This window comes from Physeter macrocephalus, chromosome 16 (assembly GCF_002837175.3).
Source record: "Physeter macrocephalus isolate SW-GA chromosome 16, ASM283717v5, whole genome shotgun sequence".
Taxonomy (NCBI): Eukaryota; Metazoa; Chordata; class Mammalia; order Artiodactyla; family Physeteridae; genus Physeter; species Physeter macrocephalus.
The window spans coordinates 58442763-58460711 of NC_041229.1; the positions used below are offsets into that span (position 1 = coordinate 58442763).

The 17949-nt window shown below is 36.0% G+C and overlaps 2 protein-coding genes across 6 annotated transcripts in view; both read left to right on the top strand.

Moving 5' to 3' along the window:
* Positions 1-10275, top strand: part of PGM2L1 (phosphoglucomutase 2 like 1) — a 64658-nt gene extending 54383 nt beyond the window's left edge. Inside the window, exons 8-14 of one of the 2 annotated variants that reach the window (XM_007109098.4) lie at positions 303-400; positions 1101-1281; positions 3020-3113; positions 3445-3574; positions 3806-3995; positions 7638-7771; positions 9512-10275. In XM_007109098.4, the coding sequence (XP_007109160.1) occupies positions 303-400; positions 1101-1281; positions 3020-3113; positions 3445-3574; positions 3806-3995; positions 7638-7771; positions 9512-9614 (930 nt within the window). In that variant the 3' untranslated portion in view covers positions 9615-10275. The remainder of the gene's footprint in view (positions 1-302; positions 401-1100; positions 1282-3019; positions 3114-3444; positions 3575-3805; positions 3996-7637; positions 7772-9511) is intronic. The other variant, XM_028500849.1, reaches the window with a different exon arrangement.
* Positions 10276-11826: 1551 nt separating this feature from the next.
* P4HA3 (prolyl 4-hydroxylase subunit alpha 3) overlaps positions 11827-17949 on the top strand; it is a 56073-nt gene continuing 49950 nt past the window's right edge. The window contains exons 1-2 of one of the 4 annotated variants that reach the window (XR_003683506.2): positions 11827-12542; positions 12952-14288. The gene's annotated coding sequence lies outside the window, so the exon portion shown is untranslated. The remainder of the gene's footprint in view (positions 12543-12951; positions 14289-17949) is intronic. The other 3 variants (XM_028500846.2, XM_028500847.2, XM_028500848.2) reach the window with 3 other exon arrangements.

Here is a 17949-nt window from a genome sequence, read left to right on the forward strand (position 1 = left end):
AAGGTCCTACTGTATAGCACAGGGGACTATTATTCAATATCCCGTGATAAACCATAATGGAAAAGAATATGAAAAAGAATGTATATATATATATATGTATAACTGAATCACTTTGCTGTACAGCAGAAATCAACGCAACATTGTAAATCAACTATACTTCAGTAAAATAAAGTAAAAAAAAAAATTTAGCCAAACTATGTTCCTTCTAGAATTCATATCACTAACATAGTGCCTACATTTAGGAATATTACATTGAATTTAACATCTTCAGTGCAGTCCAGCTTTTTGGGTCACCATTTCAGGAACTTTCTTTGAGACTGGCAGAGAAAGAAAATGCCCGGATAGTGCTAGCCACAGATCCTGATGCAGACCGACTGGCAGTGGCAGAACTTCAGGAGAAGTAAGTAGAACCTCTTATTTGATTAAAAGCTTAAACTTTGAAAAACAGTTTTTGATTTTAAGTCTTATAGACTCATTGGAAATAATTTTTTTAAAAAAGAAAATAAATCTCCTGTAAGCCTACTATCCAGAGATAACCACCTAGGTTGATATTTTGACATTTCCTTCCTGTTTTCTCTATTCAAATATTTAAGATATATTTGTTTTTTTATAAAATTGTAATCCTACTATATATAGTTTTGTATCGTGATTATTTCCACTTAATATTGTACTGTGAGCATTTTTCTCTGTCCTTAAATATTTAAAATATTCATTTTTAAACTGGCATAGTATCCCAACAGATTGCTTTATCAGTGTAATCATTTCCTAATCATGGTCCTTTTGGTTGCTGTGTATTTTTGCCATTATAATGTGGTGACAAATGTCTTTACATAAAGAGGACATCATATTATAACATATTTCTCGTTAAGTAAGAAAATAAAAGTAACAGCATAATAATTTTTCAAAGTACTTTGCTGCCATTCCTACCCTAAGCTCTCCCTGGTCAGTTAGAGAAGTAGTAATAAATGTTTTCTCAAAAATCCCATACAGTAGTTTTTGGGTTTTCCTGTGTGATTGATGGTAATTTGTAGGTCCTGGGGTCAAGGAGTTTTAATGAGAAGTTATAAAGGTCTTGACTTGAATTTTCATTCTCTCTACAGTGGTGATTGGAAAGTTTTCACAGGGAATGAGTTGGCAGCTTTGTTTGGGTGGTGGATGTTTGATTGCTGGAAGAAAAATAAATCAAGAAATGCTGATGCGAAGAACATTTATATGTTAGCCACCACAGTCTCTTCCAAAATTTTGAAGGCAATTGCATTAAAAGAAGGATTTCACTTTGAAGTAAGAATAGATAATATCTCTGTGCTCCTTTTCTAAACCTATTTCTATAAATTAAAGCCATCTTCCCACCAAAACTGACTTTTATTGATTTCATTTCTAATTCCCTCTTTTTTTCTAATTCTGTTAAAACTTTCTTAATCTTTTTGATTGTTTAGTAACCTTGAGCCAAATTCATCCTGTATGTGAGTTTCTGAAACTAAGATAGGACGTTCTTTAAAAATTGCCTTAATGCTTACTATTCCATACAACAGTATCTGGCTTTCATACGGAGAAAATCTGGCTCCGAGTGACCTCATCAATCACATAAACTCCACTCGAGAAAATTGTAGGTGTCATTGACTGCTTGTTTAGGCTCTTCAAGTTCAGTCTTAAGAAACTTTAAGTAGTCTCCTAGATTGCAAATTAAGACCCAGTGATTCTACATCCAAAAAACAAATAATGACTCTCTCTCAGTACAGATCATTAACGTTTGTGAGCCTCTGGCAGTTAAACTGACCACTTTTATAGCTACTGGGACTGATGCCAATTAAGTTACTTTTCCTCTGCCAACTTTGCCAAATATCAGTGAAAAAGTCACCTCTGGACATTTTTCTTGAGCCACAATCAAGCTACAGGTCTTAACACTAATTGGCTAACTAAAAGAAAATTGAACCTTCCTTAATGAAATAGAACTTCCAGTCTCTGTCTTTCTAAAGTACAAATAGCAAAATAGAAGAAATTGAAAATTTATTCAAACCTAAAATTCTGAATTACTCTAATGTTAACCTTTTCCTTGTAGGAAGAAAAATGTATAATGAGCACAAAAGAGAAAAAAGAACATGATTCTAAAGACCTATTTATAAATGTGCCTCCTTGTTTTTGTTGGGGGTGGGGTGCTGCAGAGATTTTTGGCTTTTTTTTTTTTTCCAGTGAGGAGGTAGAGAGGTGAATGAGAAATCTTAAATTAGTAATGGAGAGCTCAAGAGTCACTGTGTGTTACATGCTTTTTCTATTGACTCTAAAAGAGTTCATGTCTTTAAAATGAACAGTAGCTCATCAGATGAAAAGTCCTCAAATCTAATTTCCAAAGAAGGACTTAGTCACTTTCTTGATGGTTTTATTTGGGCCATGCTGTTATGGTACAAGTATACTTGGTTCAAGTATATGTTGTGATAATGTTAAAAGCGTATCATTAAAAAGCTTTAATGCCTTTGATTACTCAGATGGACTAAATTACAACCTTCATAGGCGCTTTCATATTAGTGCTTATAATACAGCTTAAAGGACAATTTCTAAGAAGCAGTGTAATTGAATCCTGGCTCCATCTCTTATATGCAGTGTAATCTTGGGCAAATTTACTGAACCTCTGAGCCTCTGTTTCAGCAACAGAGTTTTTGTGAGCATTAAAAAAGATAATAATGTAAAGTAGCTGTTACAGTGCTTGATAAATAGCAGATGATTATAATATATGTGTATATTTATGTTACTTTGTGACTATATGCATCACCACTTATTGGATTATATTTGGTGGATTACATCACCTATTTCTGTGCTTGATAAAATGGTAGGTCATCAGTCACGACAGTGTGTGTATCCATGCCCTTTATGACTGTATGTTTACCACTATATAAATCGTTGTGGTGAAGACCATAACAGAGATCACTATGGAAGTGTTATGTGCATTTAGTGACAGGCTTTTCTCTAATATGTATTTTTATGAGAGAGTCACTTAACTAGAATGGCCTCCTCTGCATTTCAGGAAACGTTACCAGGTTTTAAATGGATTGGAAGTAGGATAAAAAACCTCCTGGAAAATGGGAAAGAAGTCCTTTTTGCATTTGAAGAGTCTATTGGTATGTAGTAAATATTAAAATATTTGAAATTTGAATGAGAGCATTTTTTAAAATATAGTTAATTCTGTAGAGGAGTTTCTGTCATCTGGTTTTGCATTTTGAGTTAAAAAAAAAAAACACCGCGAACTCTGAAATGTGTAGATACATTTCTCATCAGGAAAAAAAAAAAAAAAAAAAGACCTTAAAGTTCCCCTAAATACCTTCAGTATCGGTGGGTTTCATTTATTACTAGGCTTTTAAATTCATTGGTCCTTCTGAAGAAATGTAAAACTATTGAAATTATATATAGGCTTATGTTTTCCTTCTTTTTAAAGATGTTTTTAATTCTTAGGTTTTCTGTGTGGAACTTCAGTTTTGGATAAGGATGGGGTGAGTGCAGCCGTTGTTGTTGCTGAGATGGCATCTTACCTGGAAACCATGAATATAACATTGAAACAACAACTGATTAAGGTTTATGAAAAGTAAGTTCTACTATTAGGAATTTCGCATTCTAATTTTTTTATTTTTTGGTGCTACTTTTAACCTTCTAAATTTATTTTTGAGGAATAGTCATTCCTTTTTAAAAAGTACTAAAATTGTCTGCATTAAGGGCTGCCACTTTCTACATAACACTGTAATAGGCTTATCTTTAATACATACTTTTCTAAAGAGTGAGTTGAAATCTGATTTTAACACTTTAAATCTCTGTGCAGATATGGTTATCATATTTCAAAAACTTCGTATTTCTTGTGTTATGATCCAACTACCATCAAAAGTATATTTGAAAGGCTTCGCAATTTTGATTCTCCAAAAGAATACCCAAAGTTTTGTGGGACATTTGCTATATTGCATATACGAGATGTTACCACTGGATATGATAGCAGCCAGCCTAATAAGAAATCAGTAAGTACCTATTTTTTTAAAAATTTTCAACAATTTGTAATAATTCATACTAGAGTAAAATAGTTGAAGGTCAAGCCTGTGAGTTTCTTGAAACTAGGGTCCATTGTTTTTCTCCAGAGCAGTTGTAAGTTCACCAACTGGCTCTGACTCCCATCCTGTCCTCATCACTCCCCCAAGTGTATGCTACCCTTGTGGGTGGGGAGCGGGAAGGAGAATGAGAGAGACAGAAAGAGAAAGGGAGGGAGGGGAAAGGTGTGATGATGCTAAATAATGTTGAAAATAAAGTCTAAAAGCCCATAATTTTATCATATGATATCACTTATATGTGGAATCTAAAAAAGTTATGCAAATGAGCATATTACAAAACAGAAACAGACTCACAGACATAGAAAACAAACTTTTGGTTATGAAAGGGGAAGCGGGGGAGGGATTAATTAGGAGTTTGGAATTAAAATATATACACTACTATATATAAAATAGATAACCAAAAAGGACCTACTGTATAGCACAGGGAACTATACTCAATGTCTTGTAATAACCTATAATGGAAAAGAATCTAAAAAAGAAAATATATATATATATATATATATATATATATAGCTGTACACCTGAAACTAACACACATTGTATATCAACTATATTTCAATAAAAATTCTTTAAATAAAATTAAAATTTAAAAAAAATTTAATGTTTTACCTAATCATCTTAGCACCTAAAAATAAATAAATAAATAAATGCTTATAATTTCAAAGCTATTCATCTTTCTAGTTTTAACTTCCCATTTCAACTTTATTCCCTATACCTCCAGCCAAATGGAATAACTTATAGTTTCTTACATATATACATTAAAAATTTTTTTCTATTTTTGCTCATGCTTTTTCCTCAGTCTACCTTTTCTTCCTACTGCTGCAGATCCACACTTTAGCCATTTTAAGACTTCAGGCAAATGTCACCTCCTCCACATACCCTCCAGGTCCCATAATCCGATATCGTCCTCCTGAGGTTTCATTATATATTGTGCCTTCCTCTTGTCATTTATCACTTTCTATCTTATGTTATCATTGTCTTGTTCATGGCAGATCCATTTCTAATATAGCTTTATGCCTGTCAAAGCTCCTGCCTACATAATGGGTGCTCAACTAATATTTAAAAGCCCTATAGATGGCTGATTATATTTATTTTATTATTGTTATGATTACAATTATTAGCCTAGATTTCTATTTATAATTTCTGATGTTGTCTCAAGCTTTTAGGCACATAATATATTTTGGGAAATCTGCAAGTCTTTTATGTAGAATACTACCCATATTCCCTTTGTGTATTTTCATCCAGTCAACAAAAATTGGTTCTCAGTTGTTATTCTGTGTTGCATATATGTTGTGTATCTATTTTTCTGTCTTCGTAAACTAATTGAAAAGAACCAAATTTTTTGCTTCTTTTTATTTCTCTAATGTTGCTGTGGTTAGAATAGTTCTTGGTGTGATGCTTTTTTCCTCTTGAATCCCTTTAAAGTTTATGATATTTGTTATTCAAAGTGCTTTCCTATCTATTCTCCACTGATGCTTACAACAGTTTTTGTAAGACTCATAGTGTAGATATTTGTTAATCCCCTAAGGTCACACACAGTGACTGTCAAAGACTTCCTGAGTTCTTTCTTCTCCAACTTCAGATTGGCATTAACTGTGTGTTCAACAGGCATTTATTAAAACCCTTCTGTGCTACGGGCACAGGCACACTGGCAATACAGTAATGACAAATGCACTGTTTCTACACTCAGGAGTCTAGTGGGGAAATGGTCAAGTAAACAGTGGTTACTTTACAAAATGATAAGGGCTACCGGGGGTACATAAGGGTGCCATGGAAACAGTGCTTACTTTACAAAATGATAAGGGCTACTGGGGGTACATAAGGGTGCCATGGAAGAACATAGGAAAGACCCTTACTCAGCTTTGAGGGGCTTACAGAAGGCTTTGCAGAAGACTTCTGTGAGCTGAGTTCTAGAGTCTGGGTAGGAGTTATCCAGATGTGGGAGGAACAGAGGATGTTTCAGGCAAAGGGAGCAGCAAGTACTGTGTCTGGAGGTGAGAAGACATGTTTTCTTCCAAAGAACCACAAGGAGTTCTCTACAGCTGTCGTGTGGAGTGCAAAGAAGAATGGCCTGTGTGGTGAGTGGGTTAGAGAGGGGCAGACTTCCAGGCAGGGAGATCAGTTAGTACGCTGTTTCAGTAATCCAGATGAGAGATGATGGGAGCCTGAATGTAATATGGTAGCAGTAGTTATGGAGAGAGCCAGACAAAATTGAGTTAAATAAACGATAGGATCGACAGGACTTGCTAGTTGATGGCCTGTGAGTGGAAAAGAGGGAAGGAAGGTCTCTATCTTAAGCAAATAGTAGTACCACTGACTGAGAGAGGGATCTCACGGAGAGGACCAAGCTCTCTACACCTGAGGGAAGGCACCACTGTCAACCCTTCTGCCCTAGTACAACCCCCATGGGTCCCTCGAGATACCTTCACAGACTGATTTGTGATCCAGGAAGAGTACCAGTGTTAATCCATATATTTAATGTCAGTAAGGCTTCATTTCATGTTTTAACTTTTAGGTAAAAAAAAAAACATATATATTTTGCACCCCAGTGGGTTATTTTGCCTGTCCTCTAGGATATGTGCACTCTGCTTTGGAGACTACTGATAAACTATCTGTGAAAGTGCTTTGAAATTCTAAAGCACTTTGGAAACGTAGAGGCAGTTTGGACTTTGGTACACATAGACCTGGCTTCAGCTTCTTGCTCTGCCACTTAGCTGATTACCTTGAACAGGTCGTTTATTCTCTTTGAGCCTTGTCTGTAAATTGGCAGTAATATTTACTTTGCAGGATTATTGTTGAGGCCTGGAGATCATGTGTGTAAGGTATATAATCCAGTGCCTGTACAATTATAAATGTTTAGTAAATGGTACAGCAGTGAATTATTATGCATGTAATCTTTTGTATTTTACAATTCTTTTTAAAATGTTTTAAAATTTTTAATTGCAGTTAAAAAACACATAAAATTTACCATCTTAACCATTTTTTAAAAAATTTTTACTTATTTATTTTTGACTGTGTTGGGTCTTCGTTTCTGTGCCTGGGCTTTCTCTCGTTGCGGCGAGCGGGGGCCACTCTTCATCGCGGTGCACGGGCCTCTCACTGTCGCGGCCTCTCTTGTTGCGGAGCACAAGCTCCAGACGTGCAGGCTCAGTAGTTGTGGCTCACGGGCCTACTTGCTCCGCGGCATGTGGGATCTTCCCAGACCAGGGCTCGAACCCGTGTCCCCTGCATTAGCAGGCAGATTCTCAACCACTGCGCCACCAGGGAAGCCCCATCTTAACCATTTTTAAGAGTACAGTTCAGTAGTGTTAACCATATTCACATTGTTGTGCAACAGATCTCCAGAACTTTTTCATCTTGCTAAACTGAAACTCTGTACTCATTAAACAAGTCTCCATTTCCCCCTCCTGCTAACCCTTGGCAACCACCCTCCTACTTTCTCTTTCTATGAATTTTGCTACTTTACACACCTCATATAAGTGGAACGTATTTTACAACTCTTGAAAACAAGAAAGGTACCAAGTGTAATTGAGCTGTTGTTGCATTTGTGCATAGGTGCTGCCTGTTAGTAAAAACAGCCAAATGATTACGTTTACTTTTCAAAATGGCTGTGTTGCTACTCTTCGGACAAGTGGGACAGAACCAAAGATAAAGTATTATGCAGAGATGTGTGCGTCACCTGACCAGAGGTGAGAATTGACTTTTTAAATATTATATATATATAAAAGCTTTATTGAGGTGTAATTTACATTCAGCCATTTAAAGTATACAACAGTGTTTCCTAATATATTCAGAGTTGTGGAAACATCACTATAATCAAGTTTAGAACATTTTCATCACCTCAGAAAGAAGCCCCATACCCATTCGCAGTCACTCTCCACTCCCGTCCTTCCCAGCCCTAGACAACCACCGATCTACTATTTGTTATTATACATTTGCTTCTTCTGGACATTTCATATAAATGGAATCATACAATATATAGTCCTTAGTGACTGGCATCTTTACTTAGCATAATGTTTTCAAGGTTCATCCATGTTAGCATGAATCAGTAATTTATTCCTTTTTTAAAAAATTTGTTATCATGGCTCAATGATATTCCACTGTATGGATATACCATATTTTTTTATCCGTTTATCGGAGGATGGACATTTGGGTTATTTCCACATTTTGGCTATTATGAATAATGGTGCTCTAAATGTTTGTGTTCAAGTTTTTGTGTGGACGTATATTTTCATTTCACTTGGGTATATATCATATATATATAAGGAGTAGAATTGCTGGGTCATATCGTAGTCCTATGTTTAGCTTTTTGAGGAACTGCCAGACTGTTTTCCAAAGAGGCTGCATTATTTGGGAACTGAATTTTAATTTTTTAGTGAATTTATATTCTTGGGAAGGCTCTCTGAGCTTTAACTCTTGATGAACATAAAGAATTGATCAACAAGTAGTTTGTTTATTGCCAAATTTTCGTTTTCTACATGTAACATGATTTGACTTAATCTGGCCAATTAATATCCTTTTAGGAGTATGAATTGTGACTAAATTAACTTGACTTTAATAATATATTCAGAGGGTATTAAAACTTTTTAAACTTTCTTAAGTAGTATCTCCTATAAGGTTGTCATTGATCAATATATATTTGGGAAGGAGATTTTTTTTGGAATTGCCTTCAGAGCCCAAGTTACATTATTTACTGTTTCCCTAATCTTTGTGTTTAGGAGCAGATTTTATTTCCTTTGGGGGAAAAAAATGACCTCCTGAAGTCATTCAGAGCAGAGTGTGAAGTAAAACATATTGAATAATGCTATCTTTGGTTAAGAATGAAGGTTGATTATTAAAGTAATAAAAATTGATTTGTTGTGTAGCTTGTAAAATGACTGTGAAGGCAGTTTTAAAGAGGCATTCCTAGAAATGTTTTGGGCAGTGGCATCTCTTCAGGTGATAACTTTGAAGGGAATACTTGCTATTTTTTAAACATCTCATTTTTTTAGTCACATCTCTTTCTCTACTACCTGAAAGATACGCCGTATCATCCCATAATAATCTGTACGGGGTATTCTTCAAAGTATTTCAGGAAGCCATTTTATCTTAATACCTGATATTGATGTTCTAAGCCATTAAATTATCTGATTCAGGAGAAATCTTTAGATATACTATAACTCATCCATGTTTCATGTACCAAGGAACTCCTTTCAATGCAGTTCAATTTCAGTTTGTGATAATGGTGTTTTCTGTGTGTGTGATTCCCCTCTTCCCACCTTTGGTCTTGTTTTGTTTTGTTTTGTTTTAACTGAGGGAACTTCTCTTTTGTTTACCAGTTGTTTAATCATCCCATCAGGTATATGCCCTCTTAAAAAGTTATAACAACTTAAACAAATTTTAAGGCTATGAAAATAAAGAACTTCAAAACTCTTAACCTTTTTCCTCAGTGATACTGCCTTACTAGAAGAGGAATTGAAGAAACTCATTGAAGCTTTGATTGAGAATTTTCTTGAGCCCAGTAAAAATGGACTGACCTGGCGTTCTGTGTAGTGTTCACCAGTACATCATTGCTTTGCACTGGCCCATGGAACAGAACAACCAAGAACTTCATGCATTGAACTCGAGTTAGCATTCTCTCTCTGTCTCATCTGGCCGAGTTATCTTTTTTTTCTTTTCCTTTCTTTCTTTTTGGTTGGCTGACTAAACAAACTGTATACATTTGAAATGAAATGGTCTGGAGAGAAATGATTCAAATTTTTTCATAATCTTGAACAAAAGTCATTACATTAAAAGTATTATGGTAACACATCGTTCTTCCTTCAACAGAAACAAAACAATACAAATGTGAGTTTTCTTATTAAAGTGTGATTAAGCTTAGTTCCATATTCTTGTAATTGTGTATAGCACGGTTTTTTTTTAAGGCAGATAAATGCTATATAATTGTAGAATTAGTTAAGGAAATTAATCCATAAAATTGGCAAGAAAATGGCACTGTTCCCCGTATACTGTGGAAAAGTGTCATTGTTACATCACAGGTATTAACTTACAAATTAGAGTATTTGAAATGAGGTATTTAGCATTTCTAGCTTAGAACAGATGTTACAATATGTGGTTTCAGCACCTTTGTTTCAGGTGCTCTTGGTGCAGTGTAAATTTATTGTATTTATTTAAAATTCTGACATTTACCGAACATAAAACAGTAGTGGCAACATTCCTAGTGGCTTGGTTCTTGTCAAATTTCTCAGTGCCTTCTCAGGGCATGGTTTGAATTGAAATAGTGTTCTTGCATTGAATATAATTTAATCAGTTAATTTGCAGACAGTTAAAAAAGAATCTTCCAAACTATATAGGTGCTTCCCCTCTATATCAAACAGGTTTGTTGATTTTAAAGTGTTATGAATGTAGGTAAAAATCTCAATAAAAGCAGGCTCAGTGTAACTGTAGTTAAGGATCTTCATGTTAGAATTGTGTCAGTTATCACAACCTCTAAGTAAAGAAAAATATCCAAACTAAGAAAGGAGCTGTGAATTTATTTAAAAGCCTAACCTTTAAATTACATTTTTACAAGTATATTTATTTCTTTATCACATGAAGTAATGCTCATTTTACTAAGAAATAAAACATCCAGATTTTAGATCTTATGAAACACTAAAACTACATGTTTTAAAACTAAAGTCCAGGATTTCCCTGGTGGCGCAGTGGCTAAGAATCCGCCTGCCAATGCAGGGGACACGGGTTCGAGCCCTGGTCCGGGAAGATCCCACATGCCGCAGAGCAACAAAGCCCTTGCGCCACAACTACTGAGCCTGTGCTCTAGAGCCCACGAGCCACAACTACTGAAGCCCACGTGCCTAGAGCCCGTGCTCCGCAACAAGACAAGCCACCACAATGAGAAGCCCACACACCACAACGAAGAGTAGCGCCCACTCGCCACAACTACAGAAAGCCCGCACGCAGCAACAAAGACCCAACACAGCCATAAATAAATTTTTAAAAAACCAAAAAACTAAAGTCCAATTTATCCTAACATCTTGCTGACTTCTGTAGAATTTCTGATCGCAAGAGTACTATTTATCTTTTTTAGTGTGGAAGAAAAAATTTTTGGAAGGTCACTTTTAGTTGATTCTGCATCTTCTAAAAAAGAGTTAATCAAGAAGTGTTGTTTAATCTTCGTAAAGTGTATCCTGTCCTATATAGCTCACAGAGCACTTAGTACATGTGGTATAGTTAAGAGGTAACAATAATGAGGCTGTAATGGATGTACGTAATTATACTAAACAAATTGCCTATGGGTGATAACTAGTATGAGAGAATTTATTTCCTAAATAATAATAATATAAAATTTGAACTGACTAGAATATTTATTAAATCATGGTTTGGTTTATTGCAGCTATCAGCTAACATTTGGTTGAATCCAGATAATCCAGATGTGATTTTCAAATTATTGTATTGCCACTATTGTTAATTTGTTCATTCCTTACTTTCTTGTAGCTGAGTCTTGTGTGACTGTAGATAATAGAGCTAAATGTAGAGCACTATTTCTGAATGAGTTTGTTTTCAAAGGCTTTGCACTAAAGAAGAAATGTGTAGAATTTTTGCTTTATTTGCTTTTGGGAATGTAGATTGTAATTTAGGAAATGGCCTATATTCTACAAAGTGGTATGAACAATGCTACATATATATATATATATATATGAAAAATATGTATATTGGGTTTTAGTATCTGTGTTTCAGTGACTGAAGAACAAAGTTGAGCTAAAATGATCAACAGCTCATTCATAATCACTAAAGTCGTGTCATACTGTCATTCTATTATAAATAGAACAGTTTTGAGTGCTTTAATATAATGCAGCACTTGAGTCATCTTAATCAAGGTGAAAAGTCATTAAGGCTTGGATTCTTATCTCAAAAATTTAAAAATCCAAAGTTAAAATTAACAAAATTTCACAAATGTTCCTGAAGTGTATAGATTGAGGGAATTATTTGATTCTAGCCAAGCTCTCAAGTCTGTCTAAGCATGATATTTAACAAGAACTTGACATAGTGGGTGTACACTTGCCTGACAGAATAAATTCCGTAGCCCCAGCCAACCAAGAGAAACAGAAGTACTGGCCGGTAGGTCTCAGCCTTAGGATCTACATTGTTTATCTTTTTGTTTATGAACAATATCATGGAAATGAATGCATTCTCATTGAGTGTGTAAATCAAAACTGGTATTTTCTAGAGCTTTGGGGAAATGGAAAGAATTAATGGGGCAAGATCAAAGCACTGGAAATAAACAGTAGAAATAACAATAGAAAGGTCAGTAAGGTGGCACAGGAAATGCTTTGTGTGAAGGGCAAACTTATCACCCAAAAAGTGAGGAGTGAACTGGCTGTGGGCAAGTTGTTTACTTGCTATTATGATGAGCAGATAGTGATGCTTTTGTTTTCCTTTATTAGTGACCACTAAAAAGAGACCAGGGAGGCCTTTGAGGAGGTGAGAAAAAGTACCTCTCTTACTGATTCAATTCCTGCTAGGATGTTGTATTTTAGGAGCATATGGGAACTGGGGAGGGGAGGATATAGCAGAAATAAAAAGGAGTGAAATATAGACTGGGAAATAAGATCCATGAGAAAAAGTTCAAAGGATTAAGATCATTTAACTCTGGAGAGGAGAGAGCTGTTGAGATAGTTTAATAACTCTTGAGTTATTAATTGAATCGTTTATTGAAGAACTCAAAGTAGGAAGTTTATATAATATGACAAACTGTTCTCCATCTCCATCAAGGACAGAATAATAGGGAATAAGGATTTTTTTAAATAAAATTAAACATTTTAATATTAAAGGGGTATACTAAATGGCTTTTTAAGGTTCCTTCCAATACTTTTTTTTTTTTTAATCTCAGGTTGGAACACAGATGATGTCATAAAGAGCACTGAAAGTAACATTTCAGTTTCACTCCATACCTAGAAGAATTTAGCTCACAAGATAGTTTTTGTGTATGTTGAATAGTAGATGCATGAGTGCAGTCTTTATTCATTGTATAAACACCTGCTTAATTTAACCTGCAAATTAAGTGAGACTTGAACACAATTTTGTTCATCTTGAAGAATGTATAGCATTATAGGATAGTTGAGAGGTTTGTTTTAAATATAAATTATTGTTATTTGGATGTTGTAACTTCAGCAGACAGAAGGTTCTAAGAGGTTGGATGCTTTGGAATATCTTTATATAGGGAATAGACCTCCTATTTCTTAAGCAAGTTGCTTCTGGAATTGATGCAACAAAGATATTAGCTGGAGTTTAATGGAGAAATTGTTCTACGAACTGCTGCTATTGGTATTTCTCTTAGATGTTTTCCACTGATGTTTGTGATGCTTGAAAAATCCAAATTCTGCTTGGATAAATTTGTTTTATGCTTTTTTCTCTCTACCTCCCTCTTTCCCTAGGTGCCCTCCCACATTTTGTTACTGTGAAAAGCTGTTGTCCTATTACCTCACTGATAAGTGATCTTAACTGTATTCAATCAGAATGCTTTAAACTTATTCCTAAGCTGTTTTTGTTTATGGACTTTGGGTTATTTTGTTATTATTGTGAGAATATTTAAGACATTGTAAGAAGTAATTTTAAATCTATTGCATAACCTTTTTTGGTTTGTCTGGCTACTACTATATATTAATTTATTATGGCCTTTTATAATTCACTTGTTTTCTGAGATTGCTGTAGAAACTGATGAAGAAAGAGTCATACTAACCTAAATGAATGGTCAATTGATCTAGCATTTTATTTCAGGTTTCCTTGTACTTTGGGCATCCAAAGCACAAGATCAGAGATAATCTTTTTTCACATTTGTCCCTCAAAGCATCTTACCCTAAGCCATAAGAAGACTAAGTGAAAGAAGAGAATCTCTCATTGTCTGACTCTTTACACAGCCTGATTTTACTCCCGGTTTGAAACAAAGTTAGTGTTTACCATTGGTTACTTTAAAATATTCACCATACTGTTACATTCATTAAGACATCTGTTTGTTAATTCACGATTGTGTACTTAAAAAACAGAACATAGAAGAATGAGTAAAGTGACCAAGATAAGGGCAAAGTGACATATCTAAAGTTTGCTTCTCGAATTTTTCCACCAGCATAATCCTCAAGCAGAGGAGCATGAATGTGTAGGGGAAGGAGCCTGAGGGCAAAATCAGAAGCAGCCTGCCAGTCATGAAATTTCGTGTTCTGTCTTAAAAATGTAAGTGAATTTTGCATTCTCCATAATAAAACTGTTTTAGTATAAAAATGATTCCTCAGTCTTCATGGAAACTGGTGTTGCCAGAAAGAGGCACCATGTTTATCACATGGGCTCTCAGTTTTCTCCCCCCACGCTCCCTCAGTTGCTGCATGTCCCTGGGGGTACCGCACTGACTCTAGCGTGAGAAATATAAACATAACACATACCAAGGATATTCCCTTTAGAAGCTGACTTTTGAAAGTATTAATGCCAAATTGAAGTGACCTGAAACAGTTATGTTACCACTGAACCTTATAATATAGTCAGAGGTGTTGGCCAGTTTGTTCTCTTTAATTCTTCGGCATTCCTTGACTAAGAAGGAGCACCTGACTATCAGCTTCCTGAGAGCAAGGATCATGGTTTATTATTTTTTCATCTCCACACCACCTAGTATAGTACCTGTTGTAGAGTATTTAATGGGTGACAATAGGAATTATGGGATTTTATTTTAAAGAAACAAATAGTTTAGGAAACAATCAAAAACATTAATTTTCTGATTCAGCTTTTAAAACAATTCTCAGTACTGAAGTTTATTAAGCATGCACACCCTTAAATACCCTGTTTCTTTGGAGAGAGAAGAGCATATTCCTACTTCGAAATTGTATGTAATGCCTAGTGTTTTACACTCAAAGCAAGATTTTGGCCAAGAAGGCTAAGAAAGTGTCTGTGTAGACTTAATATCACTAGTATTAGTGCCATTATGAGCCTGCTAGGGCTGCTTTCCAAGTGAGTCACAACTAATTTGCTACTGTTTGGTATATTTTTGTTCAGTGTTATGATTCATCATATATCTTAAAAGAACCACTCAAACAAGAGTTGCATCTGTATATGATGAGGCCTTGTGTTATAGGCTAAAACAAACTCTTTGTATACATCATTGAATATGCCAGATAAAATATATGCAGTTAAGAATTATTTATTTTTTTGTGTAGCAGTAGTTCAAAAATTGTGCCCTTGTTTTAATAGTTTCTGTCAACATCTTCTCGTTTTTCCTTACAAAAACACCAGGGTGTATCATAAGTACTGCCTATGAGAATTTGCATTTAAGTATTTGTGTGTGTGGTTTTCGTGTGGTTTTAGCCAAATGAAGTGTTATCAGTAATAAACAGGTCTCTTCATAGGCATGAGTTTCTGTGTAATTTTTATTATCTTAGATACTGTGTAGTTTATAAAGTTGGCTATCCAAACTGAACACATTCTTGATATATATACATGGCATACCCTAGAAGCTACTTCGACCCTAAATGAATATTACAGCTTATTACTCAGTAAATATTTCTTGATTGGTTCATCAGCAGTCCCAGAAGAAAGGACTAACATTAAAGTTCTTTCCACCTTATTTTTCTCCTTCTTTCCTTCAGTTGACCTAATTTGTCTGCCCATGTTAGCATCAGCTAACATAATAAAAAGTTAAAGGTTTGGAAATCTCTCAAAGAAGTAACTATATAGCTGTGATAGAGTGGTGGTCATGGAATTAGTTTCCAGGGTTGTTAGGACCCTGTAGTCCTGGTCTCAGGCTTAAAGGTAAGATGAGTGAGAGTAACATTCTACAAGATCATTTTATCACCTTCTGCATGGAATGTTCTGGGAACCATGCTAATCCCGTCCCTCCCGCTTCCTCCATTTTATTGTTGTTCATAGCACATAAACAGTATAACAAATAAATTTAAGTAGTAGTATTACCTGACTCCATAGTCTCCATGAGTGTAGCTTTTTCACTACTTTACCACTGCCTAGAACAGTGCATGGCACCATAGTAGGTGCCCAGTAAATGTTTATTGAATGAATGAACCCATCTCATGTTTCTGCCTGCCGAAGAAAAGCACTAAATTCTGCACTGATTCTGCATATGCACAGAGTTGCACATGATGAGAAATATGCAGCAGTGATACCACCAGCTTTAGAGATTTATAAACCCATTAATCAACATCTCATTCAGGCAACACCTACTTCTTGCTGCCTCTGGGTCATCTCTACCCATGTCCTCCTGAGATCTCGAGCTCAGCATTTTCTTCCTGCTTTCCTGGCCCCGTATCTTCCTGGTTTGAAACCTCCAAGTCATCTCTGATTTCTCCTGCCACTGGATATGTGCTATTTGACAAGTTCTTTAAATTTAACAGTCTCTGAAGGTAAGGGCAAGGCCATTGGTCTGAGACCCACCTAAAACAGGGACCAAGAAGCTAATCCCACCTAAAATAATAATAGAACTGTTATCCCCAAGGGAGAAGAGTTCATGTGTATATAAATGGAGATGTCTTGGAGGAGGGATTATAATAGAAATGTTTATTCCCCATTCTACCTCCCTGTCTTCCCCAAAGTAGCACTTCCTCATTCCTGTAGTGATGTGACCATTCTCCTGTTTATTTCCCTCTCTTTACCTCTGGTTCTAATCATTAAATGGTCCAGTACTGCATGTAATTTGCTTAAATTAAGTCTTTGACCTTTATCCCTCTGCTTCATTCATTCATTTTATAAATATTTATTGACCTGGAAACATGTAGGAACCAAGAGCACTGCAGAAGGCTAAGAAGTAGGAAAAAGGACACAGCAACCAGGTTACTGCTGGAATAACCTGTTCGGGACACTGTTCCCACCACCTTCACACCACCAGATCACCTTTATCTTTTCCTGATGTCTTTGGATTCAAAGTACCTGGAGAGAAGGCCCAGTGGGCTGGACTTTTGTCACATGCCTGCCTCCTAGCTGAAACTAGAGCCTGATAAGGGAAAGATTTGACCCCCTCACCTTCCTTCTGAATGGTAGCAGGAGACAGGGCACTGCAGCTACCCTGCCATCAAGACAGTGAGAGGAAGTTAATTGACCAATTAGAAACTGGGGTGCAGACAAAAGGTGACAAACATCCGCTACAGTGCCAGAGGGAGCATTGGAGAAGACGCAAAAGCGCGGCAAAGGAAGAGGGGGGACGTCTTAAGCGCAGAAGACAGCACGAGTGTGCAGAGAACCATGAGTAGTTCGGTCTTGCGACCTTGGGAGTAGGGATGAGAGTGGAGAGGTGGGAGAGGGCGCTGTGTGCTGCACTGAGGAGCTTGGACTTCAATCAGCAGGTAATGAGAGTCACGAGAAGGTTTAAGCAGAAAGTCTCCAAGAGAGGATGGTGGGGATGGGGGATGTATGAGAGAATCCACCACTGGAAAGAACCTTAAAGGTCATCTTACCCAATCTCATCATTTTCTGCAATATGACTACCAAATGAGGATATATATTTGAACCTCTCCAGTGACAACTTGCCAAGACAAGTTGTTCCCTTTGAAAGAAAGGTCCGTAGAGAGTTATTTATTGTGTTCAGCTGAAATCTGCCTCCTGAAGCTTCTACTCTTTGGCTGAACTTGGAAACTCAATGTTATACAAAAATCCATTTCCTTGTCACTCAAAGACTTTTCCCCTCAGTCTAAATATGCATAATTCAGCAACTGTTCCTTGTGTGACCTGTTTTTTTTTTTAACATGTTTATTGGAGTATAATTGCTTTACAATGGTGTGTTAGTTTCTGCTTTATAACAAAGTGAATCAGTTATACATATACATATGTTCCCATATCTCTTCCCTCTTGCGTCTCCCTCCCACCCTCCCTATCCCACCCCTCTAGGTGGTCACAAACCACC